At 38.1% G+C, this 25,333-nt stretch overlaps 1 protein-coding gene across 1 annotated transcript; it reads right to left on the reverse strand.

Moving 5' to 3' along the window:
* Positions 1-22,182: 22,182 nt before the first annotated feature.
* On the reverse strand, positions 22,183-24,818 carry POU3F4 (POU class 3 homeobox 4). The gene has a single exon (XM_066249154.1). The coding sequence runs from the start codon at positions 24,812-24,814 to the stop codon at positions 23,729-23,731; it is 1,086 nt and encodes a 361-aa protein (XP_066105251.1). The 5' UTR covers positions 24,815-24,818; the 3' UTR covers positions 22,183-23,728.
* Positions 24,819-25,333: the final 515 nt, after the last annotated feature.

The following is a 25,333-nucleotide window of genomic DNA, read 5'->3' on the forward strand; positions in this document are numbered from 1 at the left end:
TGAGAAAGGAAAGTCCAAATAGATTTGGGATTGCCAGTGGTGAGTATAAGACCGGAAAATGATGTAGAGAATGATGATCTACAGTGGTGAGTTGGAGACAAAGAGAAAAGAAGATGTTAAAGAAAGACTTTGAACTACTATTTTAGCAGGGCTCTTGTGTCTTTTAGTGTTTCTCAGCCACTGGTCTGTGACCAGTGACAGTCCACCAGAAATTTCCTGCTGGTCTGTGAATTATCCACGCTGATGTCAGACAAGGCAGTTGACAACTAAAACCTGAGTTGGATAGATTTCTTTGTGTTGTTCATGTATATCTTTCAGTAGACTGTGAGGGAAGGTTAAGATTTTATCTCTAGGGCCTAACCCAATATCTACACATGGCAGATACTCAGAAAACATTTGTTGAATGGAAAAGATTTCAGACACCTCTTCAAATGATGAATAACTGATTTTTTCTATCCATTTCTACTTATATTTACGTAATTGGGGACTAGATTCTTTAACTTCCCTACCCTTCTTAAGCAAAGCAGGAGTGTAAACAAAATTTGTTTAGCTAATGTCTAGTTTTAATTTTCTTTTTTTTTACATAACACTTTCAGAAATGGCATGCATTCTCCAGTCCACCTCTGTCGTTGCCTCTCCCTAATGGCTAATCCTCAGCCCGCATTATCCCTTTAAATTACTTTCGTTAGCCTGAATGCATTTGAGTTTGTGAGCCTGTCAAGTACATGTTTGCCCTCATTTCAGCTCTTTGCTTTAGACTGTTTTTCTGTGTTGTTTCCACTCCTTTTTTTCTCTCTCTCTCATTTTCTTCTCATTTATTCCACAAATATTTTTGACCCTTCATTATGTACCAGATCCTGCAGTGGACAATTTCATGACGAATAAAAGACACTCTCCCCATCCTGAGGAAACTCACAGTATAGTTGGAAAGATCAGCAAGTAAATTACTTATTATAGTACACCATGGACAGAATTATAGACAGAATGCTATCAGAGTATATACTTACTCATTCTCTTCATTTGTCTGATTTTCTATTTAATAAACTCTTTTTATGATCTTTTCATCTTCCTTTTTTAGCGCTAAAATTATTTTTAACTCAGAGCTGAGATAAAAGGCTGGATAAAAATTATTGTTCACACAGAAAGGAAGAAATTTGTCCATCTACCCTCCACTCATCCTTGCAAAATGCTGTCATGAGAAGCACATAGTCTTTGGAATAAAACCAAGATTGAATGATGTCTCTGTCAACTAATAATTTGTACAAATAAATTAACTATCGAAACTAAATTTTTCTGGTGCTGGGAAAACTGGAAAGCCACATGCAAAAGAATGAAACTGGACTACAGTCTCTCCCCCTGTACAAAAATTAACTCAAAATGGATCAAAGATCTAAACATAAGACCTGAAACAATTAAGTACATAGAAGAAGACATAGGTACTCAACTCATGGACCTGGGTTTTAAAGAGCATTTTATGAATTTGACTCCACAGGCAAGAGAAGTGAAGGCAAAAATTAATGAATGGGACTACATCAGACTAAGAAGTTTTTGCTCAGCAAGAGAAACTGATAACAAAATCAACAGAAAGCCAACTAAATGGGAAATGATATTTTCAAACAACAGCTCAGATAAGGGCCTAATATCCAAAATAAACAAAGAACTCATAAAACTCAACAACAAACAAACAAACAATCCAATAAAAAAATGGGAAGAGGATATGAATAGACACTTCTCCCAGGAAGAAATACAAATGGTCAACAGATATATGAAAAGATGCTCATCTTCTTTAGCTATTAGAGAAATGCAAATCAAAACGGCAATGAGATACCACCTCACACCTGTTCGATTAGCTGTTATTAGCAAGACAGGTAATAGCAAATGTTGGAGAGGCTGTGGAGAAAAAGGAACCCTCATCCACTGTTGGTGGGAATGTAAAGTAGTACAACCATTATGGAAGAAAGTATGGTGGTTCCTCAAAAAACTGAAAATAGAACTACCTTATGACCCAGCAATCCCTCTACTAGGTATATATCCCAAATACTCAGAAACATTGATACGTAAAGACACATGCAGCCCCATGTTTATTGCAGCATTGTTCCAGTGGCCAGGACATGGAAACAACCAAAAAGCCCATCAATAGATGACTGGATAAAGAAGATGTGGCACTATGGAATACTACTCAGCCAAAAGAAATGATGACATCGGAACATTTACAGCAAAATGGTGGGATCTTGATAACATGATACGAAGCGAAATAAGTAAATCAGAAAAAACCAGGAACTGTATTATTCCATACGTAGGTGGGACATAATAGTGAAACTAAGAGACATTGATAAGAGTGTGGTGGTTACGGGGGGGAGGGGGGAATGGGAGAGGGAAAGGGGGTGGGGAGGGGCACAAAGAAAACAAGATAGAAGGTGACAGAGGACAATCTGACTTTGGGTGGTGGGTATGCAACATAATTGAATGACAAGATAACCTGGACTTGTTATCTTTGAATATATGTATCCTGATTTATTGATGTCACCCCATTAAAAAAATAAAATTATTAAAAAAAACCCTCAATTTTTCAATTTGTAAAACCAGAAAAACGAATCTATCTTTTATTTGGGTTGTTAAAGGATTCAACATAATATAGTTAAATCATGCTGCACAGGACCTTCTACTTGGTAGGTAATTATTACTAACAGCTCTTGTTCACTTATTCAGTGCACTTATTGAGTATTCACTACACACACACACACACATACACACACACACACACACACACACACACACACACACACTGTGTCCATAATGTCATGGTGCACTTTTGACCGGTCACAGGAAAGCAACAAAAGATGATAGAAATGAGAAGTCTGCACCAAATAAAAGGAAAACTCTCCCAGTTTCATACCTATTCAGTGCAGTTAGATGCGAGCTTACGTACAGATTTTTTAGGGCTCCTTAGGTAGCTATCCTGTATAGCCTCTACAGATTCGTCACTGATTGATGGCCTACCAGAACGGAGTTTCTCCACCAATCTGCCGGTTTCCTTCAACTGCTTATCCCTCCGAGTAATGTTATTCCTATGTGGTGGCACTTCGTTATAAATGCACCGATATTCACATTGCACTTTGGTCATGGATTTGAATTTATTGAGCCACAGAATACACTGAACTTTCCTCTATACCATCCACATCTCGCCTGGCATGGCTGTGGGCTGTTCCGCTGTATACACAGTGTTACGTCATCATCTGCACATGCACACATGCTGCCACATCATCCTACAGAAACTGGGAGGGTTTTCCTTTTATTTGGTGCAGATTTCACATTTCTATTTTCTTTTGTTGCTTTCCTGTGACTGGTCAAAAGTGCACCATGATTTTACGGACACACTGTGTGTGTGTGTGTGTGTATATATATATATATATATATATACACACACACACACACACATGTGTGTGTGTATTTATGTATGTTTTATATATATATATATATATATATATATAAATAAAACACTGGGGAACAAAATTTTTGTTGCATCCACAAAAACACTTGTTCTTACCTAATTCGAGTGTGCTGAACTAAAATATGACATTAGTTTTTCTATGCAAGCTACAGGTTTTTTTGCAATTCAAGATTTTAGGTTTTGATCATTGTAAAATTTTCAACATTTAGTTTAACATAATGAAGTAGAATGTTTTCTTGGGCATCATCTTTGTGAAAATATAATAATCTATATAATGCAGTAAATATACTAATACACTAAAAGATATGATTGCATCAGAATTTGTCTACAATTTTAAAATAGAACATATTAAAACACTTATTTTAATCATAAAATTTGCACAAAACATTTAAATTCTATTCAGGCAAAAATTTGTGTTTGTATCTCTTGCATTTGTGTACTTATTGAGGAAAATCTCATTTGATGCTCCAGCAGTAGTCTGCTCATCACTAACAGCTCCAAGATTTTCAGGAAACATATTAAGGTGAGTGTTCAGGAAGTAAATCTTAATGCTCATGTTACATCCAATGTTGCAGAAAGCCAACAGCATCCTTTGAGCCAGAAGTTCATAGTTTTCTGCTTTTTTGTTGCCAAGGAAGTTCTTTGTAACTGCCACAAAAGATTGACATGCTGCTTTCTCTTCCTTATTCATCTTCCTGGAAAATTCTTCGTCACATATGAGGGTTTGAATTTGAGGTCCATTAAATACACCTGCTTTTATCTTCTGAAAAGACAAGGTAGGAAAAGCAGAAATAATATGTTAAAAGCATTCACTTTCTCTATTCAAAGCCTGAACAAACTGCTTCATTAAGCCAAGTTTGATGTGAAGTGGAGGAAAAATGATCCTGTCTCGATTAACTACAGTGATTAACTACAGCGATTAACTACAGGTTTATTCACAATATTTTGCATCTCTACTTCCAGAGCTTCACATTTCAGCCACTCCTTCTGTGTCCAGTGTTTCTTTCAAGCTCAACTGTCCCACAAACACAGAAAGCAAGGATACTTTATGAAACCTCTCTGTTGTCCAAGCAGGAAATTTACCATTTTAAGATCCATACAAATGATCCAGTTATGCTCCTCATTCTTCAGAAAGTCAACGACATTTTTTATGTCATTCTTACTTTAAGGTATTTTTCCCCACCCAGAAGGAAGGAAGGGGCCGGAGCCACGAAGTGTGGGATAGTAAAAGGCTTTATTTTGTACAGCATGCATTCTGCCCAACGAGGTTCTCTGGCCCTGAAAAAAGATGGAGGCCAGGGAAGTCGCAAGGAGTGACCCATGTGAGAGACTTTAAAGGGTCATTAGAGTGGTCAAGCTAATATGACGTGGTGAAATCTCACTGGCTGTCAAAGGGTTGTTTTTTTCCAAAGGGCTCCTGGGAAGTTTCTTTTGCCGTGCGTGGCTGTGGGCAACCCTATCCAAAGTTCCTGGGTTCCTCACGTGACCTTCCTCCATTATCCACTGAACTTACATTCTGACCTTTTGTGTTAAATAGAAAAGGGGCACCATTTATTCATCTGGCTACTTCCTGCAAATTAGGGGTGTCATGGGGAGGGGGAGATCAAAAGGTGGTGGTTTTGAGGGGTGTCAGGAGGAACATCTGTTTGACCATGACTGGAGAAACTTTGCTGATTTGGTCCTGTAAGGATTTTAAAAAAAGAGGAGTAACAGGGGGATTTGCAGGGTCCATTCTTTTGGTAAGCTGGAGATGGATGGAGTCCAGTGGTTCTGACTGCCAGTGGTCCTGTAAGGAGGCAAGTTTGAGGCAAAACTGTATGTCATGAGTGGCATAAAAAGGGGAAAGGAAAGGGTGTCCCATCCATTCCCATAATCAAGACCCATGAGGGAACTAGAGGTCCAGAGTGTGATGGCAAAACAGAGAAGGTAGCCCCTGTGTCCACAAGAAATGAGATGGACTTACCCAGTAGTTGCAGCATACCCTGGGTTCTCGGAGTCCAGGCCGTGTCCTAGGAGTTCGAGTGATGAGCCCACCTGGCTGGTTCATCCTCCCCATTCGGGCAGCCTGTTCTCCACGTAGAGGCACTGAGGAAAATCCTGTTGCCCAAAGGGACAATTGCTCTGCCAGTGACTGGGCTGTTTGCAGTCAGGGCAGGGCTCAGTGGGCAGCCACCGGCAGGGGCCCTGCCGGGACCAGTGACCCTGCTTGTCACACTTAAAGCAAGCTGCTGGTGGGATTCCTCTTTGTGGCTTGGACTTGGGTTGGGCACTTTCTGTGCCTTGCTTCTGTTGTTCTACTGGCCTCAGGGTTGTCACAAGAGTTGGGGTTTGGAGTGTTACCTTCTGCTGCCTGTGGGCCTGGTGAACAGCCTTGGCCTGTTTCTACTAGTTGGGACCATTAAAAACTTTAAATGCTGTGTTCACAGGTCCCGGATAGGGGTGTGGGGGTTGGAATAAGAGGAGGGGGGCTCGTGTGGAGCCCGGCACCCATATCTGGCAGGAAACGCTGGAGCTAGAGGCAGGACAGGGCCAGAACTTCCTGAAAGAAAATTGGGGGTGGATGTCCTGAAAACCAGTGTAAGAGCCAATAGTAGGTGGAGAATGGCCTGACGGAGGAGTCACTTAAGAACACAGTGGAGAAGGAAGGAGCCCCTGGCCAGCAGGGGAGGAGAAAGAGAGTGGTAGTGGTGAATAAGAAAGAGGATTTTGCAAAGGGAGGGGGCTTTTGGAGCGAAGAGGTCCACAGAGGGATGAGAGAAGTTCTGAGAGAGAGGGGTGACCTCAGGGGTCAGGCAGGAGCAAAAGAGAGTTTGGAGTTCGTGGAGAAGGAAAGATTAGGAGTGGAGGTTTTAGGTGAGGTTTCTCTGGACAGAAAAAGGCCTGTGTGGTGGAACAGGTGACACAGAGATTAAGGATGGGCATGCGAATAATTAGAAGCAATAAACGTAAGAGATCTCCAATCAGTTCCCAGCTTTTTTGGCGATAGTTAAATTGGTGAAGGTGTTAAAACCAAAAGTCCCTTCAGGAGGCTAATTCAGTGGGTTCTGTAGCCTGGCCACGGCAGAGAAGAAGAGCAGTTTCTTCTTCTTTAGGGAGGGAGATTCCTGTGCCCCCACAGCCACCCTCAGTCCTCAGAATGGTCAGATTTGAGTATTAGCGTCCCAAAACTCAAGCTCTGGACACAGATGGATAAGGTAAAGTGGATGTGCTCGGGACGTCTCCACAAGCATACACTCACTCAGAATGGAAAAGACTTCCCTGATATAGCTACGGTTTCCAGACAGGGAGTCTCGGCAGAAAGAACTAAAGGGTGGCTAGAGGCAGGAAACTTATCACATTTTTTGCCAAAGTGGGTAGAAGATGGGAGATCCTGATTTTTTCTCGGGGGGGGGGGGGGTAGGGAAGAGAAGCAGTCCCTGTGGACTTCAAACTCCTCCTGGGTTTTGGCACCAAAATATAAGGTATTTTTCTCCACCGAGAAGGAAGGAAGGGGCCAGAGCCATGAAGTGTGGAATAACAAGAGGCTTTATTGAGTACAGCATGCATCCCACCCAACGAGTTTCTCTGGCCCTGAGAAAAGATGGAGTCCAGGGAAGTCGCAAGGAGTGACCCATGTGAGAGATTTTAAAGGGTCATTAGAGTGGTTGAGTGAATATGACGTGGTGAAATCTCACTGGCTGTCAGAGGGTTGTTTTTTTCCAAAGGGCTCTTGGGAAGTTCCTTTTGGCACGCTTGGCTGTGGGCAGTTTTAGCCAAAGTTCCCAGGTTCCTCACGTGACTGTCCCCCATTATCCACCAAACTTACATTACTAAGTCATTCAAATCAGATTGGTTAAACTGCTAAGGGGTTAACGACTGCATGGCATCAGAAGGAGACCCTTCAGATTCTACAACCATTTCCTCATGCATCTTATCAGAATACACTTGATCACCATGTTCACTTTCTTTTTCCTTAGAAGAAATAAAACCATTAAAAACTGGAATTGGGAGTGTCTCAGAGTGTGGGATATGTCATATTGCTGAAGGAATATTAGGATATGCAATCATATGCTGTTTTTTCAGATATATTTTTTATCAGATAATAATTTTTTACATTTAAAAACAACTACAATTATGAAAAAGTGATTTTTTAAAACATTAATTGCCTTGTGGTTATGTTCAATCCAAAAGTCATTGCCCTTTAACTCCAATTTAAAAAACAATGCATGCCATTAATTGTAACAAAAAAAATTAAAATTGCTTGAAAACTAGAGCATGCACCAAAAAATGGATTTCAGATTTGGAATCAATGGTGCAGAAATATATAGAAACAGTTCTAAAACCTCATGCAGCTGAAAATGAAAAAAAAAGTTGTTCTCCAGTCACAATAGATGCATAATGTTATATGGTCTATATCAAGAAATTCAAATGGAAGATTTAAATTTGTTAAATTAAAGATATAGATAGCAAAGATAAACTTTGAGAAACCCCCAATTTACAGGATTTTACTATCATCATGGGCACCAGGCACTGAAACTTTCTAATTTTTAATTCATTTAAAATATATTTTAATATATTCATAAGATATAGTATTATGGGAAACACACAAATGTATGCAATATACATACATGAGGAAAACACTGCCACTCAAAGAAAAAATAAACAGAAACAACTGAGGACTCTAATTAGATTGTGTTGTATACAGTTATTGTAGAGAAGCAGTATTATACAGTGTTTAGCAGCAAACCTCTAGAGCCAGATGTCCAACTTTGAAGCTAACATTTATTAGCTATATGATCTAAGGCAATTTCCCAAATCTTTCTGATATAACTTGTCACTTCTGTAAAATGAGGATGAAAATAATCACACCTACATTTTAGAATGATTATGAGAATTAAATGACTTAATATATGTAAAGTACTTAGAACAACTGTGCATAATAAGTGTTACATAAGCAGTAGCTGTTATGGCTGCCTATATAATACAGCCACACTCCTCTGGCAAATATCTAAATATTAAAATTAAGAAAATAAAAATCTTTTCTGTGACTATTCTTTTTTTTTTTTTTTTGTATTTTTCTGAAGCTGGAAACTGGGAGGCAGTCAGACAGACTCCCGCATGCGCCCGACCGGGATCCACCTGGCATGCCCACTAGGGGGCGATGCTCTGCCCATCTGGGTTGTCGCTCTGTCGTGACCAGAGCCACTATAGCACCTGGGGCAGAGGCCAAGGAGCCATCCCCAGTGCCCGGGCCATCTTATGCTCCAATGGAGCCTCGGCTGCGGGAGGGGAAGAGAGACAGAGAGGAAGGAGAGGGGGAGGGGTGGAGAAGCAGATGGGCACCTCTCCTGTATGCCCTGGCCGGGAATCGAACATGAGACTTCCGCACGCCAGGCCGACGCTCTACCACTGAGCAAACCGGCCAGGGCCTCTGTGACTATTCTTAATTGAAGATTGGGTGGACTTCTGGGACAAAATAGAAAAATATAGGTTATCTTCTTTTAAAATTGGAGAAATACTAAGAGAATATCTGTTTCAAAGATGGTGAGAGTGCATTCAATGAAGGGATAGTCTTCCAATGGGGGGGAGAAAGGAAGAAGCATTTAGTGATAGTTAGGACTTGGTTGGGTGCAATAGGGCTTAAGCAGCAAAGAGGAACTGCACCAAAAGCCCAGAGATAAGTGCTTAAGATAAATTTTATCCTCTGAAAATGTTTTTCAGGGAAACCTAGAGGCCTCTATTATGAACATTATGTTCTTCATTCATTTAAAATACAGGCAGTCCCCAGGTTATGAACAAGATGAGGTTCTGTAATTTTGTTCTTAATTTGAATGTGTATGTAAGTTGGAACAGGTACATTTACCTATTAAATGCAACTTAGATGTTTGTCTTAACATAATATTCATTTTTACCTTTTTTGTACTGTGCATCTAAAGACTTAAACATTTTCAAAAATAATCTTCAACAGTCTGGGATGATGCAGAAGATGATGGACTTTTTGGACAAGATGGGACTAGGGTTAAAGAGTCAGGGTTTGATTTTGCTGCTGGAGTCAGTTTCTTGAAGTAGATATCAAGAAAGGTTTGCACTGAGCTTTTCTTTTTCTCATCCTATGTTAACCTGTATCATATCAGGCCTTTAGTAACTGTATAATAAACTTTGGTGAACCTCTCTGTATCAGAATCTTGATCTTCTAACTTTGCCATTTTTGATTCAATGAGAAAAAAAGCACCAGCTCTTTTGTAAAATACTTTTTTGTTATTTTCTGTGCTCTAGTTCCATAAGGTTTTTATTGTTTAGTTCTTTGCCATGCGAGTCAAGAGACTGTATAATATCATTTTCACTGATGTCCAACTGTAGTTATTCTCTGATAGCCCTTATGGTGCTGCATTCATAAGTACAAGTTGTATATTATTCTATTAGAATGAAGCATGGAGACTTGCAAGGATTCTAGAAAACCTCTCTGTATTAAATTTAGGTTATTATGATAGTTCTACATTTATTTTTATTTTCCCCCCAACTTTTATTGATTTGAGTAGTAGCTTTCTCCAAAAATGCTGCAAGCAAGAAAATATTATTTATATAATTTAAAATCAGCTTAGAGTTCTATCTTTCAAATTAACTTATGTGTTAATTAATAGATCTTATTGTGTTAAGTGATCAGTAATCATTTTCCACTGTATTCTTTAAATCAGGGGTCCCCAAACTTTTTACACAGGGGGCCAGTTCACTGTCCCTCAGACTGTTGGAGGGCCGGACTATAAAAAAAAAACCCTGAACAAATCCCTATGCACACTGCACATATCTTAATTTAAAGTAAAAAAAAAACAAAACGGAAAAAAATACAATATTTAAAATAAAGAACAAGTAAATTTAAATCAACAAACCGACCAGTATTTCAATGGGAACTATGGGCCTGCTTTTAGCTAATGAGATGGTCAATGTGCTCCTCTCACTGACCACCAATGAAAGAGGTGCCCCTTTCGGAAGTGCAGTGGGGGCCTGATAAATGGCCTCAGGGGGCCACATGCCACCCGCGGGCCACAGTTTGGGGACCCCTGCTCTAAATTATATAATTTTAAATGTGGGTGTTATCAACATGTTAACTGGTATTTTTCTTTAGCTTTACATAATACAAATCACATTTCCTGGAAAAATAAAATGTCCTTTCATTCCTCTCTGGTACAAGAAAAGTTTTATCAGAAGTGTTCTGTCGTTTTTTTACTTCGGTTTGTAGTATGATTGGGAAATTTTACTAAATTCACTTACAAAACAAAAGAGATGAATTAATATATATATTAACGAAAGTCAGTATAACTTCAGCTGAGATATAGAAGTCTGTTTGATTTACACTGAGATATTTTGGTTTTTCTTAAAGCAGAAATCTAAATTCAATGAATTTGGGTGATGGTAATATATAGAAGAATATTTTTCTTTACTTACAATAAAGGCTAATATCTGGCCTGCTGATAAGACATAAATAACAGTTTTATATAACATAATTATGCTATAAAGCTTGATGCTTCAACATACTATGCAAGAAAATAACAAGTTTCAAATATAAAAAAGAAATGTAAATAATAGCACATGAAGCTATATTGGTTACCTTATAAACAAAAACCACATTGGTGACCAGTCTTTGACTAAAAAGTTTAGAAAGAAGTCTTAATTCATGGTTATGCATTTATGGGAGTTTCCAAGTTTTTTACCTTTTTCCAAAGCATGAAATGTATGTTGTTACTTTGAGGACTAGACTCTTTGAGGGTTTTTTTTTTCTTTTGTATTTTCTTACTAATTCTTGTCTCCATCATAATCAGTGCTTAAGTTTGTATTACTTTCTATTTTCTTGCAATTATTGTCATGGGAACAAACTGATACATAGTATGCCATTTTGTAGTGTAGTTACAAATTTTGCTTAAAGAATGGAATTGTTTCACTCATTTTGTTCTCATTGCAATGTTTATTACCATAATGAGATACAACAGTTGTAATGCTCAGTGGGGAACATTCCAATGCAAACTTATTACATAATGGGAATAATAAAATGCAACTTTATTATATGACCTATATATTTGTGGTTCAAGACAAGACATCCACACCTACAACTATTCTTGTGTTGGTTGTCATTTTTTTATTTGGAAGTCTTGGGAAAAGAGGTCAGTGCCCTTTACTAAATAGTCAAGTATTGCATATTTTAAAAATTCCACTGTCACACAGTTGAAAATCATTGACCTAGAATATGTAAGATTTCATAATTTCAAGGAAATATATTTGGATTTAAGTTAAAAATGTGTACATTAATAAGATAATGTGAATCTTTTAAGTGATGATAATCAGAAAAAAGATATTTAATCTTATTTTCTAAGAATTTGTACATTATTTAAGTGTAGTTATTTTTTAATTCTTTCTTAACTTTAATACGCACATTAGTCTTTGAAATGTTTAAAGCCAGAAAGTAACAGTATTGTCTATGCTTTAGATTAAGAATTCCAAGGACATCCTTGCATGCAAGTGATTTTCAAAGGGGGTGCATCAGCACACTATTGTGGTTAGTGTATTGGGAGGTAATAAACAAAGAATGTGTTACTTGGCAGAGTAAAGTATGTGAATTATTGGCTTTTTAAAAAATTAAATCAGAACAGATTTCAGGTTGTCTTCATTATATAATTCTGAAGCTTCTGCATTATAATTAATGTCCAAGGAATTTGACTTAATCCCAAGAAAAAGCCATCAAGCCAGTTGCTCATATAAATGTTAACTTTCATGTGTTGCAAATGGAGGAAAAATGTTGTGAAAAACTACAGTAGTCAATCATATAAAGATATTTCTTTTCCACTCTGTTTAGATACATTTAAACCATATTTCAATGTTCCTTATAACTATAGAACATAGAAAAAGAGGAGAAATGAGAAAAACAATAAGAGCCAATATCAAACGAGTGCTTACTATGTGTCAGGCACAAAACTAAGCATTTGGCATAGATTATATTTTTTTAATTTTTGTAACAACACTATTAGTTAAATGTAATAATTGTTATTTGCATTTTACAAATGATAAAATTAAACACAGAAAGTTAAGGGACTTATTCAATGTCCCACAGGTAGGTAAGCTATAGTCCTAGAATTCAAAAAGTGGTCTAAATTCCGTGTAGAAAAGATACTTATACCCAACATCTGTACTCATTATAAAATTGTGGGATGTGGAAGCTGCCCAATACTGTTTGTTGCATTAGTGAATGATTTTTGAATCATAAAACCATACCTACCCAAAAAGTCCATACTTAGTTTTTTTAATTGTTAAAATTGTGACTTGGTTATGAAATACAAATTTTATGAAGATAATTGTAGATGTACTTGAAGTTGTAGGAAATAATAAAGAAAGACCAGTGTACACTTCACCAGGTTTCACCCAATGGCAACATCTTGCAAAACTGTAATACAATATCACAACTAACATATTGACATAAGACACATCTGGATTGGCTTTGAAATACATTTGCTCAATTAGGGTTCCATTCGCCCATTGCTTGTTATTGCACCTAAGTGACTTTACCCAAAGTTTATCTATGTTCTCTGAAATGAGTGGCAAACACCAGTAGCAGTCTGCTGTAGAAGGCTTAGCTAAGACACCACAGCCATGAATTGTCCTTTGTGTTTCTAGGCCTTTCCCCTCCGATAAGTATGGCCCTGCTTCCTATTACTTACACTTATTTAAGAGTGCAAATACATCTTATTCCCCTGATTATTTTTTTTTACCAGTGCTAGTGAATATATTTCACACTGATGGTGTTTCCCCAAAAATAATTGGAAATTTTGAAATAATGCTACAAATATCACTTTGTTTAACGTATTTGGAGAAGGGATAAAATACATAAAGAAAAGAAACAAAGAACACAAAATGCTTTTCACATTTAATGAAGTTTTGTTAGAGATTTAGTTTTCTTCAATATCTAAAAATCACCCTAACAAGTAAACTAAACATTTACACTTTAAATATCAATGAAATTTCCCCACATTTTTCTGAATTCATAGCTATAATTTCATCCATTTCCAGTCAACAGAATAGCACAAAGATATCTCAATAAGTTTGACTTTTATCTGGGAATTATTTGGTTACAGAAAGTGTTTGCCAAACTTGTGGGGTTCTTTTTATTTTTTTAAATTGAATCACAACACCCTTAAATTTTCTTTATTTTTATTTATTTATTCATTTTACAGAGGAGAGGAAGAGACAGAGAGAGAAGGAGGAGGAGATGGAAACATCAACTCCCATATGTGCCTTGACCAGGCAAGCCCAGGGTTTTGAACCGGTGACCTCAGCATTTCCAGGTCAATGCTTTACCCACTGCGCCACCACAGGTCAGGCACCCTTAAATTTTCTAACAGAAATTTTTTGTTTGGAAGTAAATTTTTCATTATTTTTATTGCCTATTGTTTATACCAGGTCATGAATCTCATACAATGAAATTCATAGTGAGAATGGAACACTTGCACAGAATCTAGTGTTTTCGAGTATGATTCTCAAGATCTGCTGTTGAGGATTTCACCCTTCCTAAATTCAATCACAACTTAGTAGCAAAATAGTGGAATAAGCTAATCTTCTAATGAGGAAAGAGATAAAAATAAGAGAGAAAAATATTTTGCATTGCTCATCTTACCTGACAATTATACCAGCTTTTAAAAGTGTGTAAAAAAGAGGCAGGAAGAAAGTTTTAGAAGCTTTCAATGTGTTTATCTTCTACACTCTATTCTTTTTACTTTTTTTCTACAAAAATAATTAAAGATCATCAGGAATAAGTTCAATTTTAAGAATTCATAAATCATGCTATAAATTTTAGTGTCTATAAAAATAAATTAACTAACAGTTGCATCTATGTGAGGATTAACAAAATACCCAATATTATGAACTTAACACAAATAAATGCTATTTTTGAGTATGAAAGTATATTATACAAATTAACAATGAAAATACAGTGACACTTAAACTGGCAATAGTACATATCTCTAACACTCTCCAGCTTTCATTTATTTTATATCTATTTTCATTAGGGATTTTTCACTACTTAAAGCAAAGTTCATACCTTACTCTACATTAAAAAAATATGTGTTTGTATACTATCAGAAAGAATGATATTATAGTTTGTGCTGTTTCACGAAAGAGGAGTCACTATTTGTATCACATATCTCATTCTCAAAAGGATTAAAAGTGAGGCAGAAAACGAATACTCTCTATTAAAGTATTTAGTGTCTGACTTGAGAGTCCCTTTTACCTTAATACAGTTAAACATATCAAATCCACTCTGTTCATCTGAACAGCTTGGCCATTTTCATAAAATGCAGACTGAAATATGGGTGGTGTTAATAGGGGGGTATTCACATGGTGATTATTAACTTAAGAACAGTTCCAATGATTACTTTTAAAACAATTAATCCAGAGTGTGTGTTGTAATTTTGTGCGTCTGTGTGTAATTACAAGTAGCCAAGAGAGTGTGATTTTAATATTGATTCTCCTTTTAAGCTCTTTTCTACAATGTACCAATTTTAATTAAAAATATTATACATCTTAAAAGCACAATTACTTTTGAGTATCACGAATTTTTCATTTACTCAACAATTTGTTTTTTCTCTAAAAAACTCAAGAACAAATTAAACCAAAAATTTTTGAATGTATGTGAGTTGTATTTGTCTGTATTCTTCTTATATAACATGAGTTTAAAATGCAAGGCTTTATTTCTTTTCAATGTGAGCCCATGTACTTTCATATTGTCATATAGCAATGAATGTAACCCATGATATATATTGCCCTCTATTGTGCACAGAATTCCTATTGATATTAATGAATTTTTGCCTAGACCGAGTGTGGTGATTTTATGTGGCTTGAAGTGGTCATTTTGTTGTGATTTGCATAGTGGTTGATGCACAATAAATTGTATATATCATTTCTAAAGTGCTCAAGGATTTTTGCAAAAGAAAGGTAAGTGAATAAATTTAAAAGATTATTTTTGCCTTTGCTTTAAATTATTTTATTTGCAAATTTACTGAACCATGCATAAACTTAGTACAAAGGGCAATGGTTGTGCAAGTGAAAGCTCTGGAAAATGAAATTATTTCTGATCATAAATTTTGAAATTTCCACTTATAGACATATTTTCAATACGTTGAAAACGCAGCTGGTTAGCTTTCTAATTCTACAGAAGATATTATACCAGGACATGCAGAAGCAGAACACTAAGCAGTAGAAGAGAATATAGAACTTGAACTTCCATTATAAATGAGAGACTGAAGCTTCAACGTGAGCAGCAAGCCCTTTTTTCCTGTAATCCCTTTCATATCAACTTCCCTAGTCCTGCCCTAAGGAGGCCAGTGGGAAGCACCTGTAGAGCTAACATTGTCCACTCATTAATGGACAGAGATGGAAAGGGAACTCCAGGTTGATGAAAGACCTGCTTTGAAATAATATGTTAGCTTCACTTTTAATGTAAAATCTGGAGAAGTTTGAGTTTTCTCTCCTAGGATGTAACATGAAAATAAAGGTGGTTAAGTAAATATGTTTATCTAGAATTTCATCCACTCTCACCCAAAATGCTCAAATATCAGAATTTTAAATTAAACACTGTGGTTTCTCTTTCTATAATTGAAAAAAATGATTTATAGAAAATTATTCTTCACTGTTGATAACACATGTATACAAACAACAGGATGGTAAAACCAGAGGGGAAAGGGGGTGGAAAGAGACTTGGCATGGAGTATGGGGGCACGATGCAGTGCATAGAGGGTGTTATATTGAGTGTCAACACAATAAATTAAAAATTAAAATTAAAAAGAGTGAGTATTGTTTACTGTTCTGAACAAACACCATCCTTGATTATGCTAAAGAGCTCACAAAACTGAAATTTTTCTAGGCAAGCACAGGTTCAAGACAGACCACTTTCTTTGATTCTGACCTTTTCTACATGTATATGTACATGTGTTCCTGTGGAAATTAAAGGAAAACAACATCATGTTAATTAAACATTAATACTATTATCACTTCCACAAGTAGACTGTGAATAGTAAAACATTAAGAAAATAATATTCTTCTGTGCATTGGAGTTCACCCAGGTAGCTTTTTTTCAATTTGAAATTATGTGACATTTGAAGTTCAATAAACTACTGCCCATGCTTATAACCCTCTATTTTTGTTGCTTTAAACTATGATGTCAAACAATAATCTTAGCAGGTGTTATGAGTATGTGCGTGGTTTTCTGTGATCAGATTGCAAGTATTAGGTAAGGGAAAATATTTTACCAGATATAAATTCTTTGTGGAAAAAGCAACAACTATTTTTAATATTGGTATGGTGAGGGAGATACTAAAATCTAGTTTACATGCTGACTTTTATAACAGACTTTTCCATGTCTGTGAAAAGGAGGGGTAAAAGCAAAATCTGGCAACTGGTCTCTCAAATCTGGGACATAATCAGCCATATTATAATGAGATTCTCCAGTATGTACAAAATAACTAGAAGGAAAGAAAACAATCAATATTAAAGATATTTATATGACCCCCTCCTCAAGAATTCATCGTGATGTATAACATTGTTTACAAGATGAAAGAAAAGATGTTTTCTCTGAATCTATGTACCCTGATTGATCTATGTCACCCCATTAAAATTAATAATAAAATTAACAAAAGAAGATGACAAAGCAAACAGTTCAGTGTATGTGTGTCAGAGTTTGGGGGAGGATATATCAAACGAGGTGGTTTTTTTTTTAGCATTATATTGAAAAGAGTTTGATAAACTGATTTCTTTTTCTCTTTTCAACTGGATATGCCCTAATGCTGCAGATATAGTGTAAGTAGTTGGGAGATGAAAATACATATCTAATGAATTGGTCAATAAGTTGGTTTCTGTCTTTCAGAACAGCCTGCTTTCTGTTAAATCACCCTGCCTGTGTGCAAGTGCAAGGATAAAGAGAGGGGGAGGAAAAGGGAGCATGTTTACAGTTGTGGGTGTGTGTCTACATGCATATATTAAATACTGTAGAGTTTCACCCAAAAGCAAACTGCCCCATGATTTCCTCCCTTAGAGAGTGAAGCCACCTCACACAAGGCCCTTTTGATAGTTGAGTAAACAACTCCCTTTGGAAGCCATCCAAGATGAACCCATTTATATTAAATCCTTCTTGATAACAAATAGTGTTGTAAAGAGAATCCAGTTTTCTAGCTACTGAGTTAGATCCTGTGTGAATAGGTATACATTCTATACTCATGTTTATGAATTGAAGCATGGTGATCTAATGAATTTTTCACTGGAAGGAACAAGAGTTTAATTTTGTGAGTTCTTTTTACAGAAACAATAGTTGAGGTCCTTGTATGTGTTACCCAAATGCCTACATTTTTAGATATACCAGATGTTAGCTGATATTTGTTTTTGAGATTGCATTCTTTTAAATAATCTCTTAATTTTGGAAATGCCTTATCAGCCATGTTTTTAAAATATATATTTATTTTATCTTATAAAAAAGAAAAATAATTTGTTTCAAGTATATTTTATATTCACTTTTCTTAATGTTTTAAATTTAGCACTGTATATGGGTAAGTTGGAGAATTGCTATTTTTAAAACTACTATCTGAGACATGTATAAAGAACATTCTAATATTTTATTTTACAGAATGTATGTGTGTTATCAATTCACATAATGTAATTTTTCATTGTTACTTTCCCTTCATTTAAAGACATTTTGAAAGGGTCATGTGTTTGAATTTTTAAATATCAAGTCATAGATGCAATTTCTCAATTCTGAAGTTACACATGTGTCTTTGAAAAGATCTGACAGGTGGGAGAAAAGACATTTTATTTGGAAAGCTATGTTTTAACCTGTAATCTTTTTCTACCCCATTCTTCCCCTTCTTCTCTCCCTTTCTTACTATAAATATAATTTGAATAAAATCAGATATTTTTGTTAAGGTTACTTATAGCCTATGGGAAATTAAAGCAACAACAGGATTTTGACTTAGGGGCAAGGGAAACATCTAAATGCTACATACTTCCAAAGGAATGGTGTTTTATTTTATTAAAGACAAACACAGTTCATGCACTAATTAGGCAATCATTTCCCCCTCCCTTTTCTTTTTAAGGATAAGAAACTGACTTACAGGCATAAAATTTCTTTTTCTTAATTAATTAATTTATTTATTCATTTTTAGAGAGGAGAGAGAGACAGAGAGAGAGAAGGGGGGAGGAGCAGGAAGCATCAACTCCCATATGTGTCTTGACCAGGCAAGCCCAGGGCTTTGAACCGGCAACCTCAGTGTTTTCAGGTTGACGCTTTACCCAATGCGCCACCACAGGTCAGGCCAAATTTCTTTTTCTTGCTAGAAAGATACAGGTTATAATTTAATAATCTATTTCTTTTTATGCATGCAAAAAGTTACAGCAATATAGACAATCAACCTGTGTCTGTCTACATAAAAATATATAGTTGATTTGCATGTGACTTTGTTTACATATCTGTAGCACCTAAATGTTTACCCTTTTCACATCCTACCCCATCACTCTTAGTATCTTTATTTTCTGTTGCTTTAATTAGATAATAAGGATGAAGTTTTTTTGTTTGTTTGTTTGTTTGCTTTTGCTCTATTATATACGGTAAATTAGTGCTGTTGTTTTGAACCCACAGATTCTTATTATGGAAGAAACAGCCATTGCTGTGCAGGCTTGAGAGAAACTGAGGACACAGCTGCTTCTCCTACAAAGGCCTTGGTTAGAAATAGGGTAGTGGCAACCTTAATACATAGAAAGTCTCAGGTAGAAGCATCAACATTCCTTAAATTTTAGTGAAAATGTAATGTTAACAATATAATGAGGTTGGTAGAAAGTCGCTATAAAAGCCAGCTAAGCTTTGGTTTTATTTAAAGAGAAAGAAAAGAAGCAATAAAAGAAACAAGTCTCATAAATATGGATAAAACATATGTATCAGTAATACATAGTACAAATATTGATAGTGATAAATGTGTATTTATATAAGTATTTCTCTATCTGCTTGTGGCTGCATTAAAAAGTTCAGAATATACTGACAGTTGTTTTCTGTGTACTTTAATAAGAAAAGCTATAACTTTTTAATCAATTCAAGATAGACTTATAGATAGAGAATGATAATTGCCAGAGAGGAGGAGGTTAGAGGACTATGAGAAAAAAAGTGAAAGGATTGAGAAGTACTTATTGGTAGTTACAAACTAATCATGGGGATGTAAAGTACAGCATAGAAAGTATAGTCAGTAGTATTGTAGTAACTATGTATGGTGACAGGTGAGTACTAGAAATATCAGGGGGAACACTTTACAAAGTATTTGTTTAACCAATATGATTTACACCTGAAACTACTAAAATAATATTGATTATAAACTGTAATTGAAAAAAATTAAATTAAAAATTACATGATATTGAAAGAGAAAGAAGTTAGTTGGTATGCACTGAAAGAGGACCAATAGGTTTAAGATTAAGGATTTTGTATTTGTGGCTACATCTCTATGAAATCAGTATTATTTACAAAGAGAAATATGTCCATGAGTATACACACAACATGTATCATATTGTCTATATAACAATCATGTTGTATGTTGCACTGTGTAGCTGGAAATGATGGTAATCTGAAATATGGCAGATATTACATGGGATAATAATTACCTATTAAAATGATTAAGTCATTTTGCTTTGTCTAACAACAAGAACAATAAAACTTCAGAGTATGAATTAGGGAAGATTTCACTGTTGGAAATTATAGTAAATATCTTGTCTATTGCTTGATATGCATCCACAAAAAATAACAGTTGGATGAGGAGGCATGCTTATACATATAAAGTCTTAAAACGTAACTGCTTGTGATTTAGTAAATTACACCTCACCCATCACTACAGGTAACTCTCCCTTATTTTATGGAAGTTCTCATGATAAAATAACAGAGGTGAAATGGTACATAAAAGTGGGGTAAAGAGTAATAAATTGAACTTGTCCTCCTAATGTCTCCTCTTGAAACTCAGGAATGAATAGAATTTAGCTTTAGTGGGCAACACAAAGTGTACAATTTACTCGAAGTTTTGGGCCCAAGGAAAAGAAAAGCATTTCTCCTTACATACACTTATCTTCCTAGCCCTTCGCAGGAGAGCACGGGTTCACTTACAAATAAGAGCACCGGGTAGGAATGGGAAAGAAAAAGAAGTGGGGTGGTTGCAACTAGGAGAGATGAGCGCTGCAGCAAATGTCTGGGTCCAATTTCAGGAAGCACAGTTTCAGAGAAGGGCCCATCTTTTGGAGTAGAAAATGAGAACATTAAGAAGATAGTGCTTCCTGAAATGAACCTCCTGTCCTATCAGCCTTCCCTAAGCCACCGTGTTTCCAAGTATTTGGGATGTATTTTGCCTGAGTATGGGCATAGGTGTGATAAGGAGGTGTGTTGTGGGCACAACTGTATGAAAGGTTAAAAGTCACAGGGAGAGAATCAAGAATCAAAACAATGACTAATGATTTCTAACCTGAAGCGAAACAGATGCACTGTTTACCAGGATCGTGTCTCTATTTAAGCGCTTCATTTCACACACCAACACACAATACAGCCAGGAGGCAAAAAGGAAAAAGAAACAAAAAAAGAAAAACAGATTTTTTGGAAAAATGTTTTATTTAAACGTTCTTATCTTTTACAACAATAAAATAGTGTGTCAATATAAACCCCTTGACTAAAACTGTTCACATCAAACATTACAGCAAAATGTTTTCTTTTAACACCCAATTCATCTTTGAGTCTTCTTTTTAACACAATGCAGAATTTATTGAAAATAAATAATTGCTGGCAACTGCAATAGGCAATTTGAATAAAATAGTTGTAAAAGCAACTCTTAATGAAAATAGCGTTTATTATACATCAGTTACTAAATGAATAAACTAAATGATCTTTCTTTAAATTAATAACTTCAAAACGTTTAATATACAAAACTGTACAATTATAAAGTCGGCAGAAATATTTGGGTTAACTCAGGTTTGAACCATAGCGTTTAACTGCAAAGAAAATAAATCAAACCAACCAAACAAACAAACAAGCAAACAAAAATAACCTAACTTATAAAACATGAACTCAAAGTTGGAAAAAATAATATCCCAGAACTAAAACTCAACTAGCAACAGAAAGTAGAGGCTAGATAAGAAAGAAAAAGGGTCCAGGATTTGAATTAACTCATGCTATTAGACCTGCAGCCGGAGAGGGGGGGGTACACAGTGTGGTGGACCAGAGGCCTGACAGCCCCTACTAGTGCATCCTCCACAGGGGCGGTAAGCTTTCTGGTCCTTAGGTAGTTTGAAGCTTTGTCTACCGCAGCTGCACCTGGAGGCCCATGTAGGCGGCCAACCTTGGCATAAAAGTTCCCAGGCAGGTCTGGCGAGTAACGGTTGGGTGTAGGGTGCTTTACAGCCGGCGCATGTACGCTCCTTTGAATGAAGTGTGTCTGTGGACATAGCATGTGGATTTCAATGATAGCAGGAAAGCCACAGCTACTGCATACGTTTTGGATCTCTACATAGCCTAGCGAGACTTTTTTTTTTTTTTTTTTTGCAGTTTTTGTGTATGTGTGTGGTTTTTTTTGTAAATAATAATATGATACACGCAACTATCTATACACACACGTTTGCACGCTCACACACGCACACACATACACAGACAGATACACACAGACAAATAAAAAACAAAGACCTAGCTGCCTAGGCGCTCCCTAGCTAGCTCAATGGTCGCAGCGGACTTGCCAACAGCTCTGCTTGTCCGAGGCGTGGAGATGGCTCCCGGTGTGAGCCCACTGAGCGACAGCGGTAAATACACGGGAAAGGATGCGGCATGAGCTTAGACCAAAAGCCCTGTTACCTTTGTCAATCATTTTATTGTCGTTCTGCACAGAGTAGAGAGCGCCCTGGCCACCCCTCCCCAGGATTTATTATTATTCAAGGAGCAGGCGTTGAACTGGAGGTGAACAGAACTGAAAGGCGCTGACCCAGTCTGTCGCCAGCGTCTCCGGGTCATCTTCTCCAGCGAAATTAATAGTGTATGAAGGCAAAAATCCTTCGCATAGGAAGGCCAAGATGGGGAGGGCTGGCAGTCGGCTTGGAGAGGCGCGGGGTCCATGGGTAGCTCCGAGAACAGGCATTCCGGACCTAGGGAGGTTTGGAGTCCCCTCAGCCCCTCAAGCCGACCTCTGTCGCCGCTGGCGGGCTGCCGCTGAGTTCTTCGCTGGCACCCAGACCTGCGCTGTAGAAGGCCTACAGGGGCTCCAGGGTTCTGGCGGAGAGGGCAGAATACTTCCAAATCGCCTCTCCTTAGCACTGTTTTGCAGACTCAATCAGTTTGCCTATTCTGCTCTTCCTAGGTACTCTGCCCACGAGAAAAAACAAAATAAAACAAAGCAAAAGGAAAACACACACACACACACACACAGTCACACACACATATAAAATCTCACCAATATAGTCACCAGCAACTCTTTCCATTCTATCCTCGGTTATCCTTACAGATTTAGGATGGAGAGGTGAGTGAATAGTAGGCACGTCTCTCCCCCTCCTCTTGCTAGCCCCCCACCCTTTTCTAAGCAATTAAAAAAACATCAGCTCAACGAAGAAATAATAATAATAATAATAATAGCAATAACAATGTGAAGTGGTCGATTAGATACAAATTATCTCACAAATATTGTGTACAGCTTGTAGTAAAACACCGCAGACATTTTAAAAACGCTATAGAAGTTTAAAAAAAAATGCAAAACTAGTCTATTGTAAAACAGATTTCACCTGAAATACAGCTGCTATAACCAAGGCGCTGAAAGGTTATTCAGAGGCACACATCTGTCTTCCCACCTCCCTCCCCGATCCCTACCCCGCCCCAAGTTACCCCACTCTTTACTCTTCCTAGAGAGGAGCAAGCAAACAAACCTTATGCAAAGTAAACAGTATATATTGATCAGCAGAAAAGGTTAGAGAGAATTGTTGTCCAGGCATCAGGGGATATGAGGTCCCCGCCTGGACTGCTTAATGAAACTGTGTTTTCAGCCTTAAGAAGCCTTTGATGCGTGTGTATTTCCTTTCTTAATATAAGTTAGAATCCCCTGTTTAAAGGGGGAGGATTAAAGAAATAAAATTTTAAAAAAGATAAAGAGAGAGCGAGAGAGAGGGAGAGAGAAAGCGCTCTAGAAAGATCACAATAGTAAAGCTGGAGTGAAAAGGAGTGGGAGAGAAAGAAATCCGCGCTGCTCCCAGGGCGGCCGGTCACTTGCTGGCTTCCTGCAGTCAGAGATCGTGGCAGGACGTGTCAGTTTTCACGGTGTGCGAATAAACCTCATGTGGCGGCTGATCCCCTGGTGGAGTCATTCTTTTCTCTTTCTGTCTTCGATTACAGAACCAGACACGCACCACTTCTTTCTCCAACTGGAGGCTGTCCGCCAGCGAGGAAATCTCCTGCGCGGCGGGCTTGGGACACTTGAGAAAATGCGTCTCCAGTACCCCCTTGACACTCACCTCGATGGAGGTGCGCTTCTTGCGCTTACGACCCTGCGCGGCGATCTTGTCAATGCTGGTCGGGCTCCCGGTGGACGAGTCCGCCTCCTCCAGCCACTTGTTCAGCAAAGGCTTCAGCTTGCACATGTTTTTGAAGCTCAGTTGCAAGGCCTCGAACCTGCAGATGGTGGTCTGCGAGAACACGTTGCCGTACAGGGTGCCCAGCGCCAGCCCCACGTCAGCCTGCGTGAAACCCAACTTGATTCTTCTTTGTTTGAACTGTTTGGCGAACTGTTCCAACTCATCGGAGGTTGGCGTCTCCTCGTCCGAGTGGTCCTGGCAGTGGTGCGAGCCTAGGTCGCTGTGATCCGGGGGCTCCCGGAGCACCGGGTGGAGGCTTTGCGCCGAGGCAGAAGCCGGCGGCGGCGTGAGCCCCCCGTGCTCTAGCATGCCGCTCACAGTGAAGCCCGGCTGCGAGTACACGTTAAGGGGTTGGCTGCTGGACGTGATGGACGGGTTCGGAGCCGGGCTGGTCCCCCAGGCATTGGGGTGGGTAGTGTGCGGAGAGTGGTGAGCGACGTGAGGCGAGCGGTGATGGATGATTGCGCCCAGTTGCAGGTCTTCGCGCCCGGGCTTCACGTCCTGCTGGTCCAAAGGGCTGGTGGCCAGTGCGGATGACCAGGGGCCTCCGTCGCTCAGACTAGTCACCCAATGATGCCCAAGGGGATGCCCATTGCTAGGAACTCCCTGCAAGTAATCACTTTGGAGAAGTTTCTGAGGGTTTCGGAAAGGACTCCCCTGCTGCATGCCGGCAGAGTCCGCATGGACCAGAGAGCTGGAACTGAGAATGCTGTAGGGATTCGAGGCAGCTGTGGCCATGGTCGGTGAGGATCCCCTACTAGTTATAATGTGGCAAAGGGAGCAGCTTCAGCCTTTGACATCTATCGTGCGAGGGAGCCAAAGCAGCTAGAGCAAGTTACTGGCACATACCACGGCCAATGGAAGCGCGTCTCGGCCTGGCCAGCCTCGGTTTAGGCCAATGGCGGTGCAGGAGGCTGGGCTAGCTTTCCAAATGAGGCTGGCGAAGCTCTGAGAGTTTCAGTGAGACCCAAGCAGGAAGTGAATCAAATCTTTATGCTCGATTGGCTGCCTAGCTCTGAGTGGCGGCGGCAGATTATTTGGTTAACCCACCACCACCGCCGTCGCCGCCACCACCACTGCCACCACGACTTACTTCACTGGTGTTTGTAGTGGAGGGGGAAGAATGAAATAGATGTGCGTGTTTGTGTTTGGAGGCTGACAGGGGATGAAGAAGGCAAGCTGGTTTTAGAACTCCTTATAGATTATTTAGGTTAACCCAGAGAACGAAAAAAATATTAAGAGAACAATATGACCAGT

This window comes from Saccopteryx bilineata, chromosome X (genome assembly GCF_036850765.1).
Source record: "Saccopteryx bilineata isolate mSacBil1 chromosome X, mSacBil1_pri_phased_curated, whole genome shotgun sequence".
Lineage (NCBI taxonomy): Eukaryota > Metazoa > Chordata > Mammalia > Chiroptera > Emballonuridae > Saccopteryx > Saccopteryx bilineata.

What these genes read in the sequence shown, in the direction of transcription:
- POU3F4 (XM_066249154.1), bottom strand. Translation starts at nt 24,814, where the DNA reads ATGGCCACAGCTGCCTCGAATCCCTACAGCATTCTCAGTTCCAGCTCT.